General features: G+C 42.6%; 1 protein-coding gene and 1 pseudogene across 1 annotated transcript; both read left to right on the forward strand.

Annotated features, from left to right (window-relative positions):
• Positions 1-4,447: 4,447 nt before the first annotated feature.
• Positions 4,448-5,672, forward strand: LOC114699745 (annotated as a pseudogene).
• A 2,573-nt stretch (positions 5,673-8,245) lies between these two features.
• Positions 8,246-13,654, forward strand: LOC114699756 (secreted seminal-vesicle Ly-6 protein 1-like). The gene is made up of 3 exons (XM_028879027.2): positions 8,246-8,353; positions 12,505-12,618; positions 13,098-13,654. The coding sequence occupies exons 1-3, from the start codon at positions 8,293-8,295 to the stop codon at positions 13,220-13,222; spliced, it is 300 nt and encodes a 99-aa protein (XP_028734860.1). The 5' UTR covers positions 8,246-8,292; the 3' UTR covers positions 13,223-13,654.
• The last annotated feature ends 4,941 nt before the right edge of the window (positions 13,655-18,595 follow it).

Consider the following 18,595-nt stretch of genomic DNA (forward strand, 5'->3'; position numbering starts at 1 on the left):
TGTTTGTACATATTTAAACATGAATATTTATATACCTATAAATATTAAAAATCACAATAACCATTTTTATAGTGCCACTCATTGATTCATGCCCAGTAGCATTCTCTACTGAGTGTATCAGAACCCTACCCTTTTTTATACATTATACATTTTAGAGTTCCTGCTTACTCTAACTGTATACTAACAGTTGAGTCATCTCATCTGGCCTCAGCTTTTAAAATTATTTATTATTTTTATTTTTAGGTACATGAATGTTTCACCTGCATGCTATTTGCTCATCATATGAGTGCAAGACCTAGACGCCAGAGGGGTGACAGATGCCCTAGAACTGGAGCCACTGATGATGATGAGTTTCCATGACGTCATCGCAAGAGCAGTAAGCATTCTGAACTGTTGTAGGCTGTTGTTTATTTCTCTTTTTGGGGGGTCTGCCACCCAGCTCCCCAATAAATCACATGGAGACAAATTCTTGCGTATGAATACCCAGCCTTAGCTTGGCTTAGTTTCTAGCTAGCTTTCCTTTACTTAAGTTATCCCATCTACCTTTTGCCTCTGGGCTTTCCTGTTCTCTTACATCTGTAAATCTTACTCATACTCCATGGCTTGCTGTATAGCTGGATGACTGGCCCCTGAGGTCCACCTCTTTCTCTGGCTTCTTGCTCCTCTCTCCTCCCAGATTTCTTCTTCTATATATCCTCTCTGCTTGCCAGCCCTGATTATCTTTGCCTCACTATTGGCTGTTCAGTTCTTTTTCAGACTATCAGGTGTCTTAGACAGGCACAGTAACACAGCTTCACAGAGTTAAACAAATGCAACATAAACAAAAGTAACACACCTTAAAATAATATTCCCCAACACTTAACTGCTGAGCCATCTATCCAGCCTCAGTCTTCAGCTTTTAAAATCAGATGAATAGGGAACCACGGAGATGGGTTAGTGGGTAAAAGTGCTTGCTGCCAAGACCTATGACCTCTTTCAATTGTTGGCAAGCACCACGTGGTGGAAGGAGAACTTTGACTTCCCCAATTTTCCTCACTTCCACCTACCTGTGGCGATACACACACAGACACACACACACACATGCACATGCTATAAAGAGATTAATAAAAATGAAATCAGATAATTGCAGTATCATTTACATGCTGTAAACTTAGCCTTTTTTTAGGTGTTCCATGTTCTGTAATTTGGCAGACATTTACCGTCTCCTAATCACCACTCTTAAGATTCAGAACATTTGCATCATTTCCAGAAATCCCTTCCCTTCTTTGCTGTCATGGAATTATACCCTCATGTCAGCCCCTGATAAACACTACCTTTGCATTTTGCTATGTCCTTGGATCATACAACAAATGGCTTTTCCTTGTTTCTTTTTCATTTTTTTCTTCTACTTTTTCTCCCCTTTCTTTGCTTTTATGATATTAGGGAGTAAATACATGGCTCTATGCTTGCTAGGCAACTGCTCTACCACAGAGGTAACATTCAAGATAGTTGAAAGGGCTTTGCTTACTTGTGTATTTGTGGCACCAGAGTCACTTGCAGGGACTGTTAATCGCAGGTAAGCTCTCTCTCATTGAACTAATTAACTGATCATGCTTTGTATCTTCATTATTTCTCTTAGGCAAGGCCAGTTCTATTTCGATTTATATGTGTTGCTGCATCTATGTGGATTTTTTTTAACAGCTGGGTAGTACCCTATGATTAGAACACAGTTTAAGCATTTACTGTTTGATGGGTATTTGGGTGGTGTCTTAGGGTTTCTATTGCTGTGATGAAACACCATGGCAACAAGCATCTTACACTTCCAGGTTACAGTCCACTTCCGAGGAAGTCAGATCAGGACCTGAAGCAAGGCAGAAATCTGGAGGCAGGAACTGAAGCAGAAGCTGTAGAGGAACACTGCTTACGGGTGCTTGGTCCCAGTTGCTTGCTTTGTTTGTTTTCTTATACCATAGGGACCACCAGTGGCCTGGCAGTGGCCATTGTCAGCTGGGCCCTCTCATATCAGCCATTAATCAAGAAAATACCCCCAGACCAGTATGGAGGGATGTTTTTAAATTGAGATTCCCTCTTCTCAAATAACTGGTTTGTATACAATCTACATAACATTAACCAGGGCAGGTATCATTAAATGTTCTATGATGTGAAAACATTTCTATGAAGATTTCTGTATCTAAGATGTTTCAGAACATAACAATGGTGTAATTTGACTTTTTTTTTACTTCCTGTTCTGCAAATCTGATTCACATTCAGTGGGAGCCTCTGTGACTTTCCTCATTGCCATGATCAAATACTTGACAAATACAACTTAAAGAAGGAAGGGTTTATTTGGGATTATAGTTCTAGGGAAATACTTCACCAAAGAGGGAAGGCATGGTGATGGGAGTGTGAAGAAGCTGGTTGAACTATAACCACAGTCAGGAAGCAAAGAGAGATGAATGCTTAGCTGGCACCACTTATCCTATTTTATTTAGACTGCGACTCCAGTCCATGGGATGGTTTCAACACTCTGAGTGGATCTCCTCCATCAAGTCTCCCTGGAATCACCCTCTGACAATAAGTGCCATGAGACTCTTTCAGGAGGCAGAGCAGGTATGATGGCCTCTGGCCCCAGTCAGCTGCACTATCTGTCTCATGGTTACTGTACATCAAATGATCTTTATGTTCTGTGATTTCCCTGACTGTAGCTGGATGTAGTTCAGGCACACTCAAGCTATGCTCAGCTGTGCTGTTTGGTAGGCTATGTGCATTAACTGTGGTTTATTGGCATATACTCCATCCTCCATCCGAAGTTAAGGAGTAGCTACATTTCTTCCTGGGGCATATGTTTCCAGTTCTCTTGGAAAGTTATTGTTGCATGTCTAATACGTATGTGACTAACTTCATAGGAAACTTTCAGACCCTTCTCTAGAGGGTGGAATAAGGCAATGACTTTGTGTATAATTTTAGAATCACTTGCTGAATTCAATTATTAAGAATATCAATAGTCATCAGGCCCCCTGAATGGGTGAGACAGTCATTTGGCTTGATCTGTTTGGGAGGCAGCTGTGTGTTGGTGCCGGGTCCTGGGCTTGTTGCATGAGTTGGCTGTTTGAATCCTGGGACATATGCAGGGACACTTGGCTCGGTCTGGGAGGGGGGGACTGGTCCTGGCTGGACTGAGTCTACCAGGTCAACCCCGGTCCTCGGGGGAGACCTTGATTTAGAGGAGGTGGGAATGGGGGGTGGGATGGGGGGAGGGGGGGGCGAGAGTGGGAGAACAGGGGAATCTGTGGCTATTATGTTGAACTAAATGATGTTGTAAAATAAATTTACTTAAAAAAAATAAAAAAAAATAAAAAAAAGAATATCAATAGTCATTAACTCCTCAAAAATTTCACTTTCAAGTTATATAATTGTCTTTGAAACATTTGAGTGAATTTCTAAGTGGGTTTAAAGGGTGAGTCAATGATCTTTTATTAATTAATTTTTTTGCTTATGAATGTTTAGTTTCTTTTTCCTATTGAATTTTGTTTGAAACACCATCCTTAATTTGGAAATTTCTTGTTGCCATTGCAATTATCTAGTGGTCATATTCACTTAGTTTTATTTCAGAGTTGTCCTTTTGTCCTTTGACTACAAACACTAACTGACTGTAGATATTTAGAACTCTTGAAGTCAAACAATGTGTGTCATACAACTTTATTCCATCTTAAAGTTAGTTTTTGGACATTTGAGGTTCTCTGTATATTAGAGTTTTTAGTTCAGGTGATTGATATCTAAGAAAAATAGTTTATCAGTCTTTCATTTTGACCTATACTATGCATTTCCTATGACCTCTGCTTATATATTTTTATATGTAGTGTTTTCATTTTTATTCACATTTTTGTTTATTTGTGGCAACCTGGGTTGGCAGAGGGACTTCTGGGAGAATGGGAAGGAGGAGTTGGGGTGGATGAGATCAAGATACATTATATGCACACACAAAATTGTCAAAGATTAAGATAAAGAGGTTCAAAAAACAAAATAAAATCACTTCCTTGCTATCGTTTTGCCATTTTTTAAGTAGAATAATAATCATAAACTTTTTATTATTATATTATTATCTTTTATTGGGTCCGTTGAATATAACTGCTATCTAAGCTGTCTCTAGCTTTATTGAGGGCTCAGGGTGCACATCTTTAATTTATCACAGTTTGCCTGACAGGACTATAATATCACTGCACATTGGGTCAAGAATTCCTATTTGAAAGTTGGGAGTACCTGGATAACTGAGTAAGGAAGGCAAGGCAAGTAGACCACTTAGGTAGGGTATGGGCTCTTCCCAGGATATATGGTAAGTCCATGGTCTGAAATCCCACTGGTCACCCTTCCCAGCTCAGAGTATGGGTCTTATTGGGGCTGGACCCTGCTTTCTTTGTCCTACTCTGGTCCTAGATCTCACTGCATTGGGAACCATCCCCTACTGCCCATGCTGGGTGTCTCCTTGCTGGTGGGCTTCCTGCAAAGTAAGGGCCTGGCAGCAGGTAGAGGCTGGTACCTGTGACCAGATATTCTGATTGCCACAGATTCTTGTGCTTTGGGGAGATGAGAGCCATGGAAGGATCTGACTCTTTCGGAGTTGAGCTTTGTGTCACTAATACCCATGTTCCCACATCCCATCAGAAGGATGCTTATGTTATAGCCCTCTTCCTCTTCCTTCTCCTGCCTCTAATGCCATTCCCCAAGTTCCTTGTATTTTTTCTCCTCTTCTATTAGCCTTCATATTCCAATACTCCCATTCCCACCAGCTCATGCTGTTGATGGGATAAAGACAGTGAGATGCTGGGAAGAGCTGTCCCATCATGGTGGGACGTGCTCCAACCTCTTCATCAGAAGTTCCCTTCCTTCTCACTCTTTATGCAGCAAGCTCCTTCTCTAGCTGTTGCTTTTCATTCATTTGTCAAAGCTACAGACTCAGCTGTTGTCTGACGCTTGAGTCTGGGTCCTGAAGGAGCCTCTTACTCTTGCTTTTCCCTTTTCAGCTCTGACATGTTTCCAGTGCACTTGTTCAATAGTAAGGGAATATGTTTGTACTGGAAAGGTTCCTGTGAGACCAAACATGTGTCCTTTGGACAGCTTCTGCAGGTCTGTGTGGCAGGAAGTCTCAGGATGATGAATTCTGCTTTCCCTGGAGGGCTACATACCTCTCTAGATCCCTAGGGATAGAAGTAGAGACTGTGGGAGGGTGCATTTTCCTGTTAAAGTAAGAAAAGTGTTCCTGTACTGACTGCAGCTGGCTCTTACTGAAGGATGAAACCTATTAAGAGAAAAATATGCTTTTGGGGGCTCCCTGGGTGTATTTCAGGAGACTTCTAGGTGAAATACTCAGGAAGGCAAGATTTGGACCCTCCAACTCCATTCAGCAATTTTGGGATTGAAGTCCTCCCTGTGAGCCAGATTAGGACTTGAGGGATGATGGCCCAGCTCAGTGGGGCTGATGGACCTTCCACCTAGGAGCCTGCCTTTCCTCATTTACTGAGTCACTGATTCTCCAGACACTTATGTTTGCCTCTGGCCTTATTTCTTCTCCAGGTGGCAGGATACTATATGGGCTCCAGGAACATTCTCACACGTGCCGGAATCAAACCTCCTTAGGGAATCCGACACTGGAAATGAAATGCTGCAAGGACAAATCTTTCTGTAACAATTTTTAGAGGCCTAGCCCTTTCTTGGCCTATTCTAAGGAGAGCCCTATATAAGAAGAGCCCTATTCTAAGGAGAACCCTATATAAAGAGATCCCTATTCTAAGGAAAGCCGTATTCTAAGGACAGCTCTATATGAAGAGAGCCGTATTCTAAGGAGAGCCCTATATAAAGAGATCCCTATTTTAAGGAGAGCCCTATATAAGAAGAGTCTTATTCTAAGGAGAGCCCTATATAAGAAGAGCCGTATTCTAAGGAGAGCCCTATATAAGGAGAGCCCTATTCTAAGGAGAGCTGTGCCCTCCCAGCTCTATACTATTCATTTCGAGCACTGCCCAAGGCTGACACATGCTTGTCTTCAGCAGCAGATGTGGATAGTTAGATAGTTCAACTAGGCCTAGAGAGATGCTCTCTGCCTCCCACCACCCCAGTACTTCTTCCCTTCTGTAGATCCTGATTTCCTTCCTTCTCTCCCTCTATCCCTCCAGCACTGACTGACACACTCACACTCTTCCTCTTCCTCTCTTCATTCCAATCTTTCCTGCAACTGTGTTCAGACTGGTCAGCATTGTAGGTAGGCACTGTTTCTCCCAACAGTGAATGGCAGACCCGACACCTGCCCCTGATGACCAGTGCAGTGGTGCCTTTTCTGCTACACCATCCCCTTACAATAGCTCCAGCATCTTATTGCATTCTTACTCAAAGAACTTCAGGGGCATCTTGGCTACTTTTGCACATCTGTGGCCTGAGTAAAGCAACATAAGGGATACCTAGGCATGGTGTCACTTGCCTTAAACCCCAGCACTAGAGAGGCAGAGGCAGGAAGATTTTTATGAATTTAATTAAGAACAGATTGTTCTATTTAGTGAGACTGTCTCAAGAAATAACACAAGGGAGGAATAATGTATTTGATTCTTTCCTCCACCCCCTTCACTACTGCTCTCCTTTCCCCAGTCCCAAAAGACTGCCTCTCCCATTGTTTCCTCCATAGCCTGTGTCCTACTATCCCCATTCCTAGAGACTACTTGAGTTGAGGAAATTCTTCACATATTCTCATTTAACCTCTTTGTCAATAACTTATGCTATGAATATTTTCCACTGGTCACTAGCTTTTCAGATGTCCAACAATGTCTTTCCTTATATGTACATACTTTCCCAATGTAAAGCCCTTACAAATGAGATTCACCCCTTGTTAAAGATACAGATCCAGAAACTCCTTATTTCTTCTCCCATGTGTTAATACACAGAAGAGGGTCATTTATGAACCAGGTAATGCCCTCACCAGGTCACTGAATCTGACTGAAAGTCCATGTTGTACTTCTCAGCCTTCAGACATGAGAAAAAGTTCTTCTGTTCAAGACAGAAAACTACAACCAAGCAAAGTGAGTTATGGAGTCCAGTCCCAACAGATACACCTACAAAACAACTCCTCAATGCATTCTGGATGGCTCATTCATTTCTGCTTAGCTAGATTTCCTCTGCCTTGTGTCGACACTGTCCATATTGGACTGTACACTCCGATATCAATTAGCCAACAAGAACAGCAGCAATGACTCACAGTCATGCTCACAGGCCAATCTGATTCAGGCAATTCTTCAGCTGAGTTTCCCTTTTTCAAGGTGTGTCAAGTTGACATTAACATCTGATCAGACATCTGTTTGACGTGTATTAAGGAGTATCTGTAATCTCTATGACTTTACCTATGGTGCCTGAAGTTTCTTGATTCATCAGCAGGACAGGGATCCAGACCCATAATGAAGGGCTGGTTTTCCTTCCCAGGCTTCTGTCAAAGTCCTTTAACTTTTCCTATCTCTGTATCCTATGTAAGGAGGATGACTGTGGCCTTCATGGAAGACAGGCCTGAATTTACTCTTTGCCTTTCCTGTCTTGTTGAGCAACTGAAGAAATATCCAGGTACATATCCCATTTCCATGTACACAGGTTTATGGATGTATCAGGTTGAGAGAAGTGGTTTCCTTCTGCACAGAATGTCAGGGCATGGGTGGAACACCCTCCAGGCTCACAGCCACCAGCTCTTAGAACTGAGTCTCACAGCCATGAATCCCCATTTGAAATGTCGTGGTGAGCCCAGCAAAAGCTAAGACACAAAGTTCTTGGAAGAGAAGAGCAAAAACCAAGCACAGAGAGATACACAGATGCTCTGGCTACCCTTGCAGGACAACTAAAATAAAGAGAACTTTATTTTACTTTGGCATATCAAAGGGGAGAGCAGGGTTGCCTGGTGTCAGGGTTTTAGAGGTCACCAGGGCTCAAAGCTCCTTCCTGAACATATTTCCCCCAAAAGGAGCACCTGAGGGCATTTTCCTTCTGGCCATCAGATTACACTGAATTTTTCCAAAAAGACACGAGAGCACCAAGGGAAGAATTAATGGAGTCACAGGTTTACCTTGAATTAAATTTTGTCCTTAATGAAAGCGTTACAGGCCATGCGTTACAGCAGCAGAAAGTCAGTAAAAATCCATGGTATCTGGGCTTCCCCCTGGCTATAAGCTCAGTCCATTTCCTGGGATCATCCTGGGTGCCCCTCCCAACCTAGGCTTATCATATAAGCCTGTCTTGCTGAGTGCTGTCCTGTTTCCTGCTGCTCTCTGGTCTGAAGATCTCACTGCAATGGGAAAACGCATCGTGCTGCTCCTGCTGGGCCTCTCCTTGCTGGTGAGCTCCCTGCAAGGTGAGACTCTGGCAGATGGTAGGGTTTGGTGCAGGCCAGGCAGACATGCCACTGATTAGGGACCATTAGAGGGTATGAGGAGCAAGGAATAGGACCTGGCTAACATTGGAACTGATCTCTGCTTCATTCCTGTGTCCACATCTCGCCTGTCCCTTTGCCTCTGCTGTGCACAGTCAAGGATGCTCCCCTTTCCTTCTCTTTGTCATGGTCCTGGTGCTCTTCCTCCTGCTCCTTGCCACCCTGCTCTCTTCCCCAGCCTCTCCATCTTCCTTCACTTCTATTCTCTCGAATATTCAAGCATCCTCAATTCCTCAAGCTTAAATGTGAATGGGCCTAAATTTGGATTGGAGTGGGGAAGGAAGGTCATTGACAAGATAAAGACAACGAAAGCATGAATTTGTGCAGTCCTGTGTGATAGAATGCCTCAGTTTTATTAAAGGATTCCTGCGAGATTACAGTTGATCCGGCTCAGCCCTTATCAGTCAGCACAGAAAGGAAAGACTGTTCGGACAGCCTGTTTACCAAGATTGTCTGTCGGTCTTGGGGAAAAATGGCCAGGAAGGAGGCATTGCAGATCCACATAGCCCCCTGTAGCTGCAACTATTTTCCTCATCTCCATGTTCCTGAGTCCTCCTGAATTAGCTTTATTGGAGGTGTTTGGTCAGTGTTAGTGTCCAGGTAAAAGAATCTCATTTGAGACATTCACTGACATTCAAGGACATAGAATTACTACATGTCTGAAACTGTTGATTCACAGCCACTCAGATAGATAGGGAAGAAGCATGTCCTGGTTTCACTCTGCCAGCAGACAAGAAGATGCTGACCCAAACTAACCTCCATTAATTCTTAACTCTTCGCACTTACTTTCACCTTGGTCTATTGATTAGCTTATTGTCTACCCATGCTTCAGGATGTAGTATTACACACTAATTTCCCCTGGCCCCCATTTCTTAGACTTCCCTATTAGTTTAAGGTCTCTCTCCCTCTCATTTGACCCTGTTCCCTTTAAGAGTTCATTGATGCTTTTTTAAATTTTATAATTAATTTAATTTTACATATCAGCCACAGATTCCCCTATCCTCCCTCTTCCCATCCCCCAGCACCCCCCCCGCCCCCCACAATCCACCCGCATTCCCACCTCCTCCAAGGCAAGGTCTCCCCTGGGGATTCAGCTCAGCCTGGTAGATTCAGTTGAGGCAGGTCCAGTCCCCTCCTCCCTACACCAAGGCTGAGCAAAATGTCTCAGCATAGGCCCCAGGTTCCAAAAAGCCTGCTCATGCACTGAGGACAGGTCCTGGTCCTACTGCCTGGGGGCCTCCCAAACAGTTCAAGCTAATCAACTGTCTCACTTATCCAGAGGGCCTGATTCAGTTCATGGGGGCTCCTCAGTAATTGGTTCATAGTTCATGTGTTCCCACTAGTTTGGCTATTTGTCCCTGTGCTTTTTCCAATCATGGTCTCAATATCTCTTGCTCATATAATCCCTCCTCTTTCTCTCTCTCCCTCCCCCCCATTGTACTCCTGGAGCTCTACCTGGGGCTCCAGGTATAGTATGCTGTGGTGGATCTCTGCATCTGCTTCCATCAGTCACTGGATGAGAGTTCTATCATGACAGTTAGGATGTTTGGCCATCTGATCACCAGAGTAGGTCAACTCAGGCACCCTCTTGACCAGTCTATTGTGGAGGTATCTTTGTGGATTTCTGGGACCCTCTCTAGCACTCTGCTTCTTCCTATCCCCATGGGGTCTTCATTTATCATGGTATCTCTTTCCTTGTTTTCCCACTCTGTTCCTGATCCAGCTGGGACCTCCCACTCCCCTAAGCTCTCTTTCCCCCAACCCTGCCCTCCATTACCAGCCCCCCCCCCGTCACATCCAGTTTGCTCATGTAGATCTCATCCATTTCTCATCCATTTCTTTGTCATTGAGCAATCCCTGTGTCTTTCGTAGGGTCCTCTTTACTAGGTTGCCTCCCTGGAGTTGTGAGTTGCAGTCTGGTTATCCTTTGCTTTACATTTAGTATGCACTTATGAGAGAGTACATACCATGTTTGTCTTTCTGAGTCTGGGTTACCTCACTCAGGATGATTTTTTCTAGTTCCCAATATTTTCCTGCAAACTTCTCCCACCTTGAGTCATAAAGAAAGCCTGACAGTTATCATCTTGTGCAGTTCTTACCTGATTGTATACATATATAATTTCTGATTGTATATGTATAAAAACTGGAAACTTCAGAGACTCCAGTCAAAACAAAAAGAGAACAACAGGAGAGAACTGAATTCAGAACAATAAAGAGACATGGGTAGAAAGCACATGGCGTGAGCAAATTCATTGCCTCACCCTCAGATATTAGTTCTTCCTCGCTTGTTGTAGCATATTTTAGAACCCTGAAAAGAAGGTTTTTGAGGCTGGCACTTAAAAGCCCTCATTACACCACTGATTGGTATGGGATGGGCATGCTAGTTCAGTTAGATATGCTCTTTATCTTGACTTTCAATTCTCTTAGAAAAGCTAATTCCAGGGCGCATATTCTAACCCCTACCCCCATGTTCCCCAATTAAAAAAGGCTGTCAGATACTCTGCCACCAAACTCACAGTTTTTGAAACTTATCCAGAATATCCAAACAGTGTCTTTGGATATTTTCCTAGGCAATCCTATAAAGTGACTCAATAGAATTCTATTTTAAATTATCAACTAGATTCTCACTATGACGGCTAGTTTTATGCCAACTTCATACAAATTAGAGTTATCAGAGTGGAGGGGACCTCAACTGAGAAACATCCCCTGAAAGACTGAGCTAGAGGCAAGCCTCTAGGACATTTTCCTAATCAGTGATTAATGGGGGAGAGTTCAGCCCATTGTGGGGCCATGCCACTTCTGGGCTTCTGGTCCTAGGTTCTATAAGTAAGCAGGCTGAGCAAGCCATGGGGAGCAAGCTAGTATGCAGCACCCCTCCATGGCTTCTGCATCAGCTCCTGCCCCCAGGTTCCTGCTCTATTTGAGTTCCTGTTCAACTTTCTTCAATGATGGTCTACTATGTGGAAGTGTAAGCCTTTTACCCCAACTTGCTTTTGGTCATGGTATTTTATCACAGCAATAGAAACCCTGACTAAGATACTGACTTTAACTGACTTCTTTACAAAGCTTCCAGGTGCTTGTTCCTTACGCAGAAGTCTGATTAAACAAACAGCTAATTGCAGTTACCTCTTATCCTTCCAAGATCTCTGGCACATGATATAGCCAGTCCTACAATTGCATTTAAAGCCACTAAACAAAACTTAACTCAATCTTGATGTAAAATATTTTCCTCGTTAACTTTGTCTCTTATTGTTCCCACAAGGTTGTACAGTTATTACCTCCTGACTTACGCTCTGGGACTTTGCCATTTGTTAGGTTTTATTGTGATCCCTTGGATGGACCCGCCTCTGAGGCATGCTAGAATGGACCAGGTTATCAGGATGAAAAATCAAAGCTCTGATGTGGGGTGCCTAACCCACCACACAGTGTTATATTTCTGAGATAGCATAAAGAGACAGGAGGCAGAAAGAGACCAAAGTCTGACCTCTCCAGACAGGGAGTCTTCATCCAGTAACTGATGGAAGTAGATGCAGAGATCCACAAAGAAACACCAGGCTGAGCTCTGGGAGTAGTCCAGTCAAAGAGAGAGTGGGAAGAGGGATTATATGAGCAAGGGGTAGGGGGTCAAGATCATGATGGGGAAAATCTACAGAAACAACTGAACCAAGCTCATAGGAACTCACGAACTTCAGACCACCAGCTGTGGAACCTGCATGGAATCGAACTAGACCCTCTACATAGAGAAGTAGTTGTGTAGCTGGGTCTGTTTGAGGGGCCCCTGGGGCAGTGGAATCAGGATCTATCCCTGGTGCATGAGCTGGCTTTCTGGATCCCATTACCAGTCTGGTCCATTCTCAGGATATGGGGCTGGGGAACCTTCCAACTCTCCTCCAGCTTTCCCTTTGCAGAGTTCATGGTCATGACCCTTCCTGAAGGAGTTAGCTCAGCACACAGCCAGCTCTTTCTCTGGCTATTGTTTATTTCTCAATAACCAAGAGCCACAGGCTCAGCTACCATTGATGGTTAAGGCTGGGCCCTGAATGAGCCCCTAACGCTCACTTTTGTCTTTTCAGCTTTGACATGTTTCAAGTGTGCTAGGCTCAATTCTGAGAGGATTTGTGAGAAAGAAGAAGGTTGCTGTAAGGCTAACCCTGGTGAGAAGTGCGCCTCACTTCTAGTGCTCGAAGGTATGTAACGTCTGGGAGCTCCAGGGACCATCTTGTTTGCCCTACAGTGATGAATCCATCTCCAGAATGCTCTTGGCAAACTCAGAGACTGAAGGAGGATACATTTGCCTATAGGAATAGGGAAAGGGAAAGGCCCTTTGCTTCTGGTAATGGCTGCCACTGCCTGTTGGTCAGATCAACAAACAGATTATGAATTAAAATATTTTTGAAAGGTGTCTGGGTGATTTTCAGGGCCTTTCTGGGTGAACACACTCTGGCATGATAGGAACTGGATTCTAAAATTCCATTCAGCACTTTGGGAATGAAGTTCTACCTGTGGGTTATATTAGGAGTTGAGGGATGATGGCCACAGAGAGGCCACCTCCGTTATGTCTGTGTGGTAGATGTACCTTTCATCTAGGAGCCTGGCTCTCATTTACTGAGACTTTGGCTCTTCCACTAATATTTCTATTTTGCCTCCTGCCCTTCTTTCTCTCCAGATGGCAAAGTCAAGTTTGGAGTCCAGAGATGTGCTAACATTTGCTTCAATGGGATTGTTGAGAATGGAAATAAGACAATGAAAATGAACTGTTGCAATGACAAGTCTTACTGCAATAGCCTGTAAACCTGAGGCTTTACACTTCTCTACTTTAAGTGAGCCCTCACCCCTTCCCTGTGCTCCTGCAGCCTCGCCGCTCAAGCCCTGACACCTGCATGTACTTGACACCAGCTGTTGATACCACAACAATGTTCTACTTCCTCCAACCAGGGCATACTTGTCTTGATAATCCATTCAAATTTCAAATGGGTTAGCAGCTTAAACCAATGGTTAGGCCAAAGATGTCTACCCCAAACATCTCTGCAAGTGGTCTCACAGGCACACTCAGACTTGTGCTTGATGAATCTGTTAGACATCCTTTGTACCATCAAGTGACTAGGATCAGACATCACAAACTAAAAGCTTTTAGAATTTTGAATAGGTCATGATATGTGTTTGTATGTATTGAAATATAAAAAGTTACATAAAATTAAAATATTAAAATCATTATAGCTTTTATTTTTTCAGTGTTGTTCATTGAGTCATGGCCGTGGAGCATGCCAGAAAGCATTTTCTACTGACTATATCTGGAGCTCTCATCCTGCTTTCTACATCATGTATTGTAGATGCTTTTTCTGTCTACATGTATATTATCATATGCTGTTGGGTGCTGTGTAATATACGCTTCATGAAATTTATTTTACTAGTTCTGTATAGCCAGCTGTTCAGAATATTTTCAATGTAAAAATTTTCACGTCTATTTATTTATTTATTTTTATTTATTCATTTTGTGTGTTTGGGTTGATGTTTACACACAATGGCTTGTGTACAGATGTTAGAATCAACTTGTAAGAGTCATATTTTCTTTCCACCATGCTGGTTCTGAAAATTGAACTCAGTGGTCAGGCTTGGCAGTCAGTGCCCTTGTACTCTGAGCCATCTCATTAGCTTTCAGATTTTAAAATTAGATAATCAGGTGGCTGATGGGATGGCTTAGTATGTAAAGCTCCAGGCTGCCAAGCCTGATGAAGGTGAGTATAGATTTTTTTCTCTGACCTCCACATAATGACCATTGCAGTGTGGTACACACACACACACACACACACACACACACACACACACACGCACACACTGTAATAAAAATAAAATCAGTTAATTTCAGTATTATTTATATGCAGTGACATTTTTGTTTTTTTTTAAAGAAATTTTTATAATTTAGCAAATATACCTTCTCCAACCACCACAACTGAGATTCAGAGTATTTGTATCACCTCCAGAATGCCATTTAGATTAATGTATCTTACTGCATTCATGGGTACTTTTCATTATTGCTTAATAGTATTTTATTATGTGATCACTACACAATTTATCCATTTCCTATTTGAAGGATAGCTAGATTGCTATAAATTTGTTGTGATTGTGGGAACAACTTCTGCAAACATTTCAGAGTATAAGACAATCCCCAACTGAAGTGGTATAATTTGAGTTTTTGCCTTCTTGTAGAAACTCGATTCAGTTACTTTTCTGTCTCTTCTATCTTTTTTTTTTTTTGGTTTTTCGAGACAGGGTTTCTCTGTGTAGCTTTGCGCCTTTCCTGGAGCTCACTTGGTAGCCCAGGCTGGCCTCGAACTCACAGAGATCCGCCTGGCTCTGCCTCCCGAGTGCTGGGATTAAAGGCGTGCGCCACCAACGCCCGGCGTGTCTCTTCGATCTTGTCATGATACCAAACACCAGACGAAAGCAACTTTAGGAAGGAAGGGTTTACTTTGGCTTACAGTGTAGGGGGTACAGTCCTTCCTGGGAGGACAGGCTTGGTGGCGGAAGTGGGAGGAAGTTAGTCACATTGTGTTCATAGTCAGGAAGCACAGAGATGGAGGCCAGTGCCCAGCTGCCTTGTCTGCCTTAGTTTTCATTTTTTGTTCAGACCAAGAACCCATCCCATGGCAGGGATCTGTTCACATTCTTACTGGATCTCCTCAGTTGAATCTGTCTGGAAACATCTTCCTCCACACACCCCAACAGTATATTTCTCAGGTGATTCTAAATTGTGTCAAGTTCACAATGACAATTAGCCATCCCGAAACCATATTCAAAATTTGTTCTTTTCCCTGGCTTCCAGTGAGTACCATGTGGCTCTCTGAATGCTGAGTAGATGCAGTGACCCCAGCTTCCAGTCAGCTACGCTATTTTGAGGTAACGATACATCAAATGGCCTTCATGGTCCATAGTTCCCTCAACTGTAGGTGTGCATAGTTCAGGCTCTTGTAACTTAGGCCAGGCCCAGCTATGATATTTGGTAGGATGGGTGTGCTAATGGTGATTTTCAACCAAGAATGAATGTATTGTTACACACGCTATCAAAGGGAAGGGGTACCTGCAGTTCTTTGCAGGGCATATGTTCCTAGTTTTCTTAGGAGAATATTTGTGTATGCCTGGTGATAAATGATTCTAATTCTTTTTTCTTTCTTTTCTTTTCGTTTTCTTTTTTCGAGACAATGTTTTTTTCTGTGTAGCCCTTGAGCTCACTCTGTAGACCAGGTTGTCCTCAAATTCAGAGATCTGCCTGTCTCTGCTTCCTGAGTGCTGGGATTAAAGATGTCCCCCCCCACCTGGCATGTTGATTCTATTTCTATTTGCAAGTTGAACTGTTTTCTTCATTTTCCTTCTGCTGCTTATTTGTGTTTTCTCAGATTTCTTTAAGATATTTATTCATTTCCTCTTTAAGGACCTCTAGCATATTCATAAAGGAGTTTTGAAGTCCTTGTCTGGTGCTTCAGTTATGTTGCATTTCTCAGGGCTTACTGTGGTGGGGTGGCTGGGTTTTAGTGAACTCGTATTGTTCTGGCTGTTACTGTGTTTTTATGGTTTCACCTAGGCATCTGTTACCCTCCCTCTCTGGTTCTCAGGAGAGTGTGGTGGCTGTGGGTTGCCTGTGGAGAATGCTTGTAAAATCTTGCTACGTGTGGCTACTACGGGTTCTGGTTAGATGTGCTTCTTGGCATTGGGAGCTGACACTTAATGATGAAATGGATAGAAGAGGAGAGGGTGCTGTTGGAGTCCACAAGAGAGAGGAATTCAGGGTGTGCCACCAGGATCTGCTTATACCCCTGGGAAAAGGGCGGGAGAGGGAGGAGAGGCCACAGCCAGTAATCTGCTACAGAGCTGGGGATGAGACAGGAGTGGAGGAGGTGGGGGGGACTGGGTTTGGAGGAGAGGAGGAAGATCTGATGATCACCTATCTGCTTCCCTCACCAGTATGGCTGGTGGATTCCTAGGGAGTGCCTACCAAAGTTCAAGGCAGAGTCAAAGGATGGTGTAGTAAGGGGGCTGCAGGAAAGGATACACTTGGAGACTTGGTAGGGTAGGGTAGAGAGAAAGAGAAGGTCACAGTAGGTGGCCTACTACCAAACTGGCCATGAGACTGGAGTGTTGGATTTGCAGTAGAGTGAAGGTCTGAAGATTGTCTAACTTCTTCCCCAGCTGGCTTGGCCAGTAAATTTCTAGGGAGAGCCTGTGGGAGTTGGTGGCCAAGACAAAATCTGTTCAGAACTTTTAGACATTTGTGGTACTCTGTTGTCAAAGAATCAATGATTTGATGTTTTATCTGCTTAGAAAAATTTTACTTTTAGTTTAAAAACTGTATTTTGGGGTATAGAAGTCAGGTGTGTGTTTTCTACTAGCATTTGAAAAATGTGACTCCATTGTCTCCTGTATAACAAAGTTTCTGATGAATATCCTAGTTCCCATCTTTGATGATCAGTAACAAAGTGCTCCTTTCTTTTTATCTTTGGTTATTTTGCAGAACACTGAAGGTGGTATTTTAGTGTTCAATGTTTATCCTATCATGGATTCTGTCAATTTTGCTGGATCTATGTTTTATATGTTGTATTATTTTTTTGGAAAAATGATGGCTACTATGTCTACAAGTGCATTTTATGTCCATGTCTTCTTCTATTCCAGACAATGAATCATATATACAGAGTTGTTTGGTGTCTATAGCTCTTAGATATGGACTGCTTCTTTCTTCCTGCTTTTCTGTTTATGTTTTGCTGTGAAATGATTTACTTGTGCTTATTTAGTTGGTAATACAATGTCTCAAGTTTCTCTGGTTGCCTTCTAGCTTGTGATGTAGCTAAGGGTGACCTTGAACTTCTGACTCTCTGTCATCCCACTCCTTTGTGCTGGAATTACAAATACACCTCACCATAACATATCCTCACTTAACATTATGTGGTGCTGGGGGTGGAATTTTGTGGTTTGTATATGCCAATCAAGGGCTCTACTAACTGAAATGTATCTCTAGGACCCCACCCTTTTTTTTATGTTGAAACCTCTTTATGCTAAGAACACTTGATTCTAAAATAGTCAACAATATTTGCTGTGGCTGGCCAACATTGAGACTATATATTTTTTAATATGGAAATATGCATTGGTTCAAATGCATTAATAATTGTTCACTGTCACATGAAGGAAACAAATCACAGCACTTCCCCTTAGTGTCATTTAACCAACAGTGTACCCAGATTTGAATTCTCTACTTCTTCCCTTGTGTCTTGTGTCATCTCTGTCCATTGTGTGTGAATCTATGCCTGTCTGCAGGCTGTCGTGTGAGTCTATCCCACCCTGTGTCTCTCGCTCTGTGTGTCCCATTAAATAAAAAGGTTTATTCTCTCTTTTATTGAATAACACAGAAAGCATCACATGGAGGAAAGAATGAAGGATACTTTACAGGAACCTTGAACAGTTTTATAAGGTTTAATTCACTGACTCCAAATGAACCCAACTGACCCAGATAACAAACAATTTATAAACATCACTGTGTATCAAGCACTATCCATATATTTTATCCAACATTTGTGGTGGATATTCATTTTTTTAAAATCAATTATTTTTTTTAAGGCAATTTTCTTTTTTTTTAAACTTTTTTTTTTAAAGATTATTTTGTATACAGTGCTCTGTCCAAATGTATGCTTTCATGTCAGAAGAGGGCGCCAGATCTCATTACATATGGTTGTGAGCCACCATGTGGTTGCTGGGAATTGAACTCAGGACCTCTGGAAGGGCAGCTGTGCTCTTAACATCTAAGCCATCTCTCCAGCCCCAGGATATTCTTTTTTATAAGAACTTTCAGCCTATTTGCCATTTTCTTATTTATTATCATAATGTATATAGAAACATACATGCATTGTTCTCTGATTCATGAGCATAGAAGAGTAGATCACTTGAAATTAAAGCCATACATTTGTTTAGGTTTTAAAAGTTGATTCCATGGGGCATGTAAGGTGAAACTGCTTGTTATGTAGTTCCCTTAGAGTCAGTTTAAACAAACAGGCTGAGCACACAGGAGGGTAGCAGGCTTTTTCTTTTTTTAAAAAAAATATTTATTTATTTCATACCCCTTCTTTCTCTCATCTCAGTCCTCCCACCCACCATGGAATAGCACTCTTAAGTGACCTCAAA

This window comes from Peromyscus leucopus, chromosome 7 (assembly GCF_004664715.2).
Source record: "Peromyscus leucopus breed LL Stock chromosome 7, UCI_PerLeu_2.1, whole genome shotgun sequence".
Lineage (NCBI taxonomy): Eukaryota > Metazoa > Chordata > Mammalia > Rodentia > Cricetidae > Peromyscus > Peromyscus leucopus.

Excerpts from the sequence above, each read along its gene's own strand:
- LOC114699756 (XM_028879027.2), top strand. The coding sequence starts at position 8,293 with ATGGGAAAACGCATCGTGCTGCTCCTGCTGGGCCTCTCCTTGCTGGTG. Across the intron at positions 8,354-12,504 it reads GCTGGTGAGCTCCCTGCAAG|CTTTGACATGTTTCAAGTGT; the intron begins GTGAGACTCTGG and ends TTGTCTTTTCAG. Across the intron at positions 12,619-13,097 it reads CTCACTTCTAGTGCTCGAAG|ATGGCAAAGTCAAGTTTGGA; the intron begins GTATGTAACGTC and ends CTTTCTCTCCAG.